General features: G+C 26.9%; 1 protein-coding gene across 1 annotated transcript; it reads right to left on the bottom strand.

Annotated features, from left to right (window-relative positions):
* Positions 1-7,291: 7,291 nt before the first annotated feature.
* On the bottom strand, positions 7,292-8,480 carry LOC113558804. The gene is made up of 2 exons (XM_026964355.1): positions 7,680-8,480; positions 7,292-7,610 (listed from the first exon to the last, which is right to left on the bottom strand). Exons 1-2 carry the CDS (start codon positions 8,422-8,424, stop codon positions 7,324-7,326), a joined length of 1,032 nt encoding a protein of 343 aa, XP_026820156.1. The 5' UTR covers positions 8,425-8,480; the 3' UTR covers positions 7,292-7,323.
* Positions 8,481-9,134: the final 654 nt, after the last annotated feature.

A 9,134-nucleotide genomic window follows, 5' to 3' on the forward strand; every position in this document is an offset into this window, starting at 1 on the left:
ACATTTTTTATTTTTTATTCTTATTTACAAGCAACCCCATCTAATTGTACAAACTGTAAGGGAACTTCACTACCGGTGGGTTTTTTTTTACTTCCAGATCGATATGACAAAACATTAACACCACCTACATTATCATTATACAGAGATTCTAAAGATGTAATGAAAATTATACACATCAACCAACCCGCGAGTGTAGAAATGTTCGAGTGATGTAAAAAATTAAAATCCTCCAGAAAATTGACCAAAACGAATCATCTCTATAAATTATAATTATTAGATATGCTTATTATTTCCTGTACATACAAAATAATTTGACCATTACATAAAGATAGTGTCACTGGCGTTTTTAATATGATTCCACCAAAACTACTAAAAATTTCATATTTATTCATCAACTCTTCTTTATTACAGGTATTGGTTAGACAATGAAGGTATTATATACACTATACTGGCACAATTTTCATTACTTGCCGCAATAATTATATACATTTGACGCGCGATATTCAAACATTGATGTTTATTGTGTAATGTTCTAGGAAATTATTTATATTCTCTGACGTCTAATTGAACCTCGCACAAAATTAATTCATCCCCGTGGATAATTTAAATAAAATGTATAACATCAGTAGATGATTGAAACTTATCAAACAAGATAAGTAGACATATCTTATTTCGATAAGTCATCAAAATCTGATGCTCTTGTCAGTTTTTTCATTAACACATGACTGCAACATAACCTATCACGAAAAAGCTACCATTGACGTGGACTTTTCCGTCATATTTTTGAATGATTATGGTTATTTGTGGCTAATAAATAATGTAAGATTAAATAACCAAACAAACAAACAACCAATAAATTTAATTTAATTTAATAAAGCTTTTGAATAGAATGGTTATTTTTTTTTTTTATCAAAACTCATAAAATATTTATTTGATTTTAAAATCCACTGCAAATATATTTTTCATTTTTAACTTAGTTGTATCATCCCCCTGGTTGCAGTATTATTGGTGATTGAGAAACCATATGGGTACCAGAGGTACATATATAAACATTTTTCAGTTAAAAATTACCCATCTATAAGCGGCTATGGTGACTATCACAATAAATAATGGTTTTTTTCAACAACAAATTTTATTTTGGCATGTAAGTCATGGTTTAGTATTTTGTATATCAATTAAACGTAAAAAACTGTAAAAGCAAACTTTGTTGATAAACATATAAATTTTATCTTAATGAGGCGAGTATATAATATTTATTTAATAACACTATTTATTTTAAAGAATCTAAAAAAATAGTGTCAATTGTAAATAGTTGAACAAAAATCAATTTGAAGTGTGGTATATACTTTAAAATAATATACGAGTAATATTAACAAAATATAAAAGCACGCGATATGTGTTTGACAAGAAAAGTGCATTTAAATAATAAATGTCATACACACACACACACATTAATATATATTGTACTAATAATAAATAAGTATATAAGTAGTAATTGTTTTTTTTAATGCATAAATATATATAAATAAGTACATATAATATTTTATGTATAATGTACATAGATTAATATTTTTAAAATATTATTACATATTATTTGAATGTATAAAAATATAAAATATATTTTTTAATTGAACATCATATAATAACTGTCGTATATAAATAAACAATAATTTAAAATTATTTTTTATGATATCTTGAGTGAAATGCTGCTTATTGAGAACTTGAAGACTCTCAGCAACTCAGAAAGAAACTCTGCAGTTAAATAATAAATTCATTTTTATAATATTATTTCTGTAGTCAATATACTTAATTTATAATGAAATATTGGTTGTTATACTTAGTTGACAAAATATTCTTAATCTAAAGAACTTTGTTAATCTTAAAACTGCAAACCAGACTCCTTTCAAATTAAAATTCAAGTAATTGTAATAAATAATTGAAGCTTATATTTTTCAATAATAATTTTTCCATAGTTTATGTACAAAAAATAATATTATAAGATTGAATTCGATCTTAAATATTAAGTTTAGTTTTTTACTCTACTATAATGAGTACTTAAATGAAAAATTAACAAAAATTAACTAGGTACCTATATTTGATTCAATATAGAATTAACCACCAATAAAACATTTGACTTAATTTAAAAATCTATAATGAGTAGGTACATTATGCATATTAACAATTCTATATTGAAGAACGTAAAACTGTGTTACACTATACATATTAATCCATACAAAGTCATAAAAACAATTGTTAGCTAAAATTTTTTTAATGTTTTATCCATTAATAATTTATAATTTTCTATTCTAATTACACATTTTTTTTCATCGTTAATAAAATAAATCAGTATTAAAATAAAAACATTGTTTTTATATAAAAAAACTTCCTTTCCTTGTGTTATTGAAATGTTGTGGACTGTGGTTGAGAAATATTTAAAATATTTAGATATATATTTGCACCATTTTTCTAGGTGTATAACGTGGTCATCGAATTAAAATATATCAATATTAATATACAAATCTACATTTAAAATTCTCTAACGAATCACGATTGGGTGTAGGTATATACTGTATATTATAGTATAATATCTGGAAAATGCATTTATTGTGTATCGTTTTATCGAGCACATAGAAAATTCAACAAAGTGTACGATTAAAATGTTTTTGAAACGCGTGTTTAATGCGACTTTAACATGGATCATTGTATAACTTCGAATCACAAAACCAGGTGGACAGACGAGTGGGGACAAATGTAACCGATAAAAGGAAAAAAAAAAATAGTAAAATCCATAAAAATCGTCTGCAGAATCGTATTGGATGGCGTGCACTCGAGTGTTCGGTCTCAATGCCGATGCGTCGTTTCGAGAGAACAAGCGAACAGATATATTATCATAATTTAATATATTATTATATTTGCCGACGAGATAATATTATGTGTATCGTATATTCTACATTATTCATTACGCGATATTCACGTTGCGCACATATACGCGCCGCGGGGGGGGGGAGTCGTCGTTCGATATAATATTATAATAATGTGTTGACACGACTATATTGCGTACGTACGCAGCTTTATATGTGATGTGAGCTATATAGGTATATGACGTTATTATAATAATATGATGGTGTTTACAGTTATTACGCCATCGTGACTTTAAAAAGCGCGCCGCCATTCGACGACGACAACGACGACGACGACGACGACGACGACGACGACGACGATGATGATGATACTTGTCGCCTTTCAGTGTTGTATGTTTTCGATTATACTACGCGTAGATAGGCATTGGATCGATACATTATTTTTCTGTATTCGTTCGAGTGGAGCTCCTCCCATGCACAATTTTTATGAATACTCACACATACAGCACACTCGTTAATGCGCGCCCGATTTTACAAATATTATATTACTCACCGTTTTCTTTTATTTTTGTAACGTTTATTTTATTGATGTAAAGTCTGTCGAACGTCGATGTTTGCCAATACTTTTGTGTTGATGTGCGCGCTTGCCGAACAATAATATTACAATATAATCAAATAATAATAATAATAATAATAATAATAATAACAATTTGACAAAACACACGATAACGATTGTTGTCAGACACCATACGTATATAGGTATATTATTTAAATACAGCGACTCGAACAAATAAAATAAAAATCCGTCGAAAGGTCTTGGGAGCTTATGACAACGAGGGGGTAACACAATCGTGTTGAAGATGTCACACGCCGTCTGCTCTGTCATCCCATTCTTGTACAGACGTGTTATCCCAGCGAGATTTACATATTTTATAAATAAATCGTATAGGTATCTACAGATATATATCGTAATAATATAATAGAAATGATCATATTTATACCACCGAACACCGTCAAATGTATTCGATTACCAGGTGTTGACATATTGTTTGACACTAATATTTATTTACTGACACCCGGCGGGTTCTTGTTTTGATAGCCCGTATATCATCTCTCCGTCGTGGGTTTCGACGGTAGGTAACCGATTTAATGGATGAAACAAGATAAACGTATCGATGCGATTGTATGGAAACGGGAGAGGACGGAAAGAAAAACCGTTTGTCATATTAATGCAAAGTATATTGACGCGTTTCAAAAATAAGTTCTATTGGTTGTTCATTTAAAAAAGTTATTCTTTGCATGTTAAATTGTATCTAATTAATATTTAGAATAAAAATATGACAACACATAATAATAATACACGTTAATCATACTCAACTTAACTTCCAAAAGCACATTATTATAATGATTATATTTTGCATTTACAATGATGATTGTATAGTTTTATTAATACATTTATGAATCAAGAAAATCAATGAATTTTTTTTTTATTAGTTTATTTTCCACAAACGCAAAAAAAAAGCTTTGGCTTATAGCATATTTTGAATGGATATAATAAATGTGTTAAATTTAAATTTATTGAAAAATCGTTGTTTATGAAAAAAACGATTCTGAGCAACGACCATAAGAACGATATCTATTTTGGAAAATTATAGTTTATCTTATGAGTATTATTTTGAATCAGTAGATGAAACGTTTCAAAAACATTGAAATATTGAATATAACTTATAAAGTTATAAGTTAATATAAACTCATTATTGAGTAAATTTGTATTAAAATGTTTTGAAAATTTCATTGTGTAGAAAAGAAAAATTTACGTAATGATGAAACGTTTCAAAAAGTCTCTACAGTTAATATATTTTAAATTAAAACAAAATAACATATATAATTTCAAAAAATGCCCAGTTTTTGCTAAAATATTGAATTTCATAAAAATATAAATTTGAATTAAAACTTAAAAAAATAAATTTGAAACTATTTTTAATATTTTTAAACTTTATTACAATAACTTATGAAAACCTTGATATTAATTTTTCGAGATTTTTGAATGAGAAGCAAATTTTTTTCAACATAAATTCCAAATATCTATAAATATTCATGAATCAACATTTTTTGAAAAATATATTTTGTCTAAAAAATGATGATATTATACATATTTGGTGTACATAATTGATATCATCAAATTGTTATAATCAATCCTAATAGGTATTCAAAACAACTATAATATCAAATTTGTGAAAAACCTGGTGTTAGGTACATTTTTTTATTTTTTCGCTTTTATTATCCATGTTTTTCATTTTTTTTTTGTAACAAAAACCACTTTTACTCCAGAAGATTGAAAGCTACTTTAGTTTTTTAAAATGTAAAAACTGACAAAAAAAAAGCAAATTTATAAAAAAAAAATCCCACATTATTGTAAAAATAATACATTTCTTGCTATACTTAAAATCTGAAATAAGTTATTTTATATGCTAAAGAATACAAATAGGTATTCGATACTATAGAACTAAAGTATAATTAATATAATATTTTAATGTCACTTATGCAATAAAATAAATAATTATTTTCATGTTATTTTAAAACTTTAGTTTAGATAATGACTATATTTTATTAACAATTTTTAGGATGTTAGAAGTTAAACTTCCAACTAAAATGAATATTTAATAATAAGGAACCTATGAACTTAACATATTTGTACAGATGTGTTACATAAATTAAAGCCACAATAAATGTATTAAAATTTTAAAATTAATGTGTAATCCAGTATAGTATTTACTTATATTTTGATGTTTATAGCAGTTTTTAGCAAGTGTTATTTCGTATAAATTAATTATGTATTATATACTAGAATCACCTTATTAAACAATAAACTTAATGAGGTACTTTAATGTGCTGATTCCAAGGTTTTTCTTAAACCCTTCAAATGTATATATTTAATGTGAGATATGTAATAATAATAATAGTGATAGTATAACTGGTACTAACTAGTAATTTATGAAATGTGTCAGAAAAATAGTTGTACCACTTTGTATTTATTTTTTACAATATTTTATTACTAAATATGTTATGAAAAACAGTTTAAGCTAACATAAATACATAATATTCATTATTAGAATGTAATTAGTAGATATTAAACAATTTATATATTTTTCCTACAAATATTGTACAGGAATTGCATATTTTACTTTTTGCTGTTCTTCAATTGAGATTATGGTATTTTTACATTAAATGCCAAAATAAATATTTAGTGTTTAGTGGTATTATTCGCAATCATAATTTATGGGTATTGTAGTTATTATAACATATAATGCAACACAGTTACATCATTAAGAGGACGCAATACCCGCATGTGTTGTCTTTGTCTTACTAACGTACATCATAACTAATTTTCGTTCAGCAGAATGCATTTTGTGATGTTAGCTTTAATATTAGAGTAAATTTATCTATTATCAAATTTAAAGGTAAGAATATTATCTAGACAATGACATATGATTTTATTGACATTATTATTTGAAAGTGAGTTATGAACATTTTAAAGTTGTAATATTTCACATAGCTGTAACTCACTTTCAAATAAAAATGTCAATAAAATCATATGTCATTGTCTAGATAATATTCTTACCTTTACATTTGATAATAGATAAATTTACTCTAATATTAAAGCTAACATCACAAAATTTATTCTGCTGAACGAAAATTTGTTATGATGTACGTTAGTAAGACAGAGACAACACATGCGGGTATGGCATCCTCTTAAATAAAGAATTAAACTAATATTGAACTCTCTCTCTCTTTAACACAAGCCTAGCTTTTAAGGACAGAATCAAAAACATAATAAGATTTTTATATATATTAATCTATATATTGTTGTTGTTATTATTATTATTATTATTAAAGCAGTCTAGTATTCACTTGAAAAATTATAACATGTCTAAATTTTTAAATTTTAGAAATATTACACACTATTATACTAATTAAAAATGTCATATTTTAAAGCATATTTCTAAGTTCTAAGTATTTATGTTTTTAATTTCGAATGACTATGTAAAAAATTGTTTATATAATATCTTCGTTTCAAATTAATTTCGAATTTATTAAAACTGTTTGAATTCTGATATTCTTCTACTAGCTAGGTGTGCTAATATAGGTACTATTATGCAGTAGCGAGGCTTGAGGTTTTTGGTTGGGGAGACACTGAAAAAAAAATGGCACTAATACGCCTAGACCCCCTCTTTTTTTCTTGAACCCGGCAACTATGGCCATTATCTAAACGGTAATAAATAAATGTTCAAAAACTAAAAACAAAATTAAATTATATTTAAAAACTTCCAAAATAATAATATTTGATGTAATAAAACAAATGTATTATAATTTATAAATTATAACCAACAAAACAAAATAAAATGTAATATAATAAACTGTATATGTGCAACTCGCATTAACATGAAGTTTAAAAACAAATTTACGTTAATTTATACGTTAAATCTATTTTTCTATTTTTTGTCTTAGAAAATAAGTCAATGACATTGTCAATAAATGTTGGGTCAGTGGCTAATTCACTCAACATTTTCTTCTCGATAGCCATAGTACACAAATTTGAGAATCTATCGTGTGTCATTGTATTTCTTAGAAACGTCTTGATTCTTTTTAAAGTACTCATACTTCTTTCACTAGAAGCCGTTGTTACAGGAATACACAAAATTAATTGTAACAATTTTGTAAGCTCTACGTACACTTCTTGTAACTCAGCTGAAACAAATATGATTATATTATAATTAAATACATAGATTTTAAAAATAATAATGATTATGTACCAACCTTTAATAATATAATTCAGCAATTCTTTTGGTGGAAGATGTTTGTTATTATCATTGTAAATAACTGTTAATTCATTTTGTAATCTCTCTTGTTCGAATACTCCTGGGAAAACTTTTAGTAGTTGATTTAGTTTCTCAATTGGAAAATGTTTTTTGTAATTAATAAACTCATTGTTGTTTGCGAGCTCAATAAATTTCAAAACGTGAAAATCTTGAAATCGAACTTCAGTTTGGATAATTATTGAGTCCAATATTTCATACGTCAGATTTTTGAGACTATTTATATCTTTGTCTGTATATTGAAGTTCGTTATTCAATTCCATTGCAGACTCGCAACACTCGGTTATAGTATTTTGGTCATTTCTCATAGCTGATAATTGTGTAGATAAATTTTTTATTTCATTTATGCAAGTTTGTACATCCGCAGTGCATTTTGTTTGAAGTATTAAAAATACATGATCCGAGTATATAAATATTCGATGAAACAGACATAATAAATACACAAATTTTTGATTTGATAATTTATGCAGTAACCCATACGCTGTACTTATAGAAATCGGATCCCAGTCTTCCCCCTCTGTTACATACGATATCGCTTTTTGTAGTTCTTTAAAATGTGTACTTATAGTAGCTGCTGCTCTTGAATGGTAATTCCACCTTGTTTCACAACTTTTTGGCAACTTAAAACCTTTTTCCCGAAGCAGCTCAGTTCGTTTTGGTGATCTACTGAAAAATGTGTGAAACATTGTAAGGTCGCTTATAAAAATACGGACGGACTTAATATTTTTTGACCCATGTAAAAAAATTAGGTTCAGTTGATGGGCATAGCAGTAAATAAATAGGGCTTTTGGATAAGTTTTTTTAATAATGGCTTGGACTCCATTTTGGTTTCCAGCCATGACGGCCGCTCCATCATAAGTCTGACATATAATTTTATCGTTTATATTCCATTTGGTTATTTCTGCCAATAAAATATTTGAGAGCCCAACAGCACTTTTATCTTTTGATACATCAAAAAAACCTATAAATCTCTCTTCAATGTTGTTGTCAACAACGTATCTTAAAATAATACTCATTTGTGATTTGCACGATACATCGGTAGTTTCGTCGGCTTGTATAGACACAAAATTTGCACATTTTAAATCATTCATTATTTTAGTATTTACGACATCTGTAATACAAGCAATTAAATCATTTTGCACATCACTAGACGTTCCTTTAAATAAAGAGTTAGACAAAAAATGTTCTTTGAGTATTTGTTCTTCTTGCGATAAGAGTTCTAATAGCTCTAAATAATTACCCTTACTTAATGAGCTTTTTCGTTCATCGTGTCCTCGGAAAGCTAACTCTTGTTTCCCCAAATAACACACAACATGAATTAATCGAGCTAATATGCGACGGTTAATGCCAACTTGTTCATTATATTTTATGGCTTGCAAGCGTCGCCCTTCCGATA

The sequence above is a fragment of the Rhopalosiphum maidis genome, chromosome 1, assembly GCF_003676215.2.
Source record: "Rhopalosiphum maidis isolate BTI-1 chromosome 1, ASM367621v3, whole genome shotgun sequence".
NCBI classification, from domain to species: Eukaryota; Metazoa; Arthropoda; class Insecta; order Hemiptera; family Aphididae; genus Rhopalosiphum; species Rhopalosiphum maidis.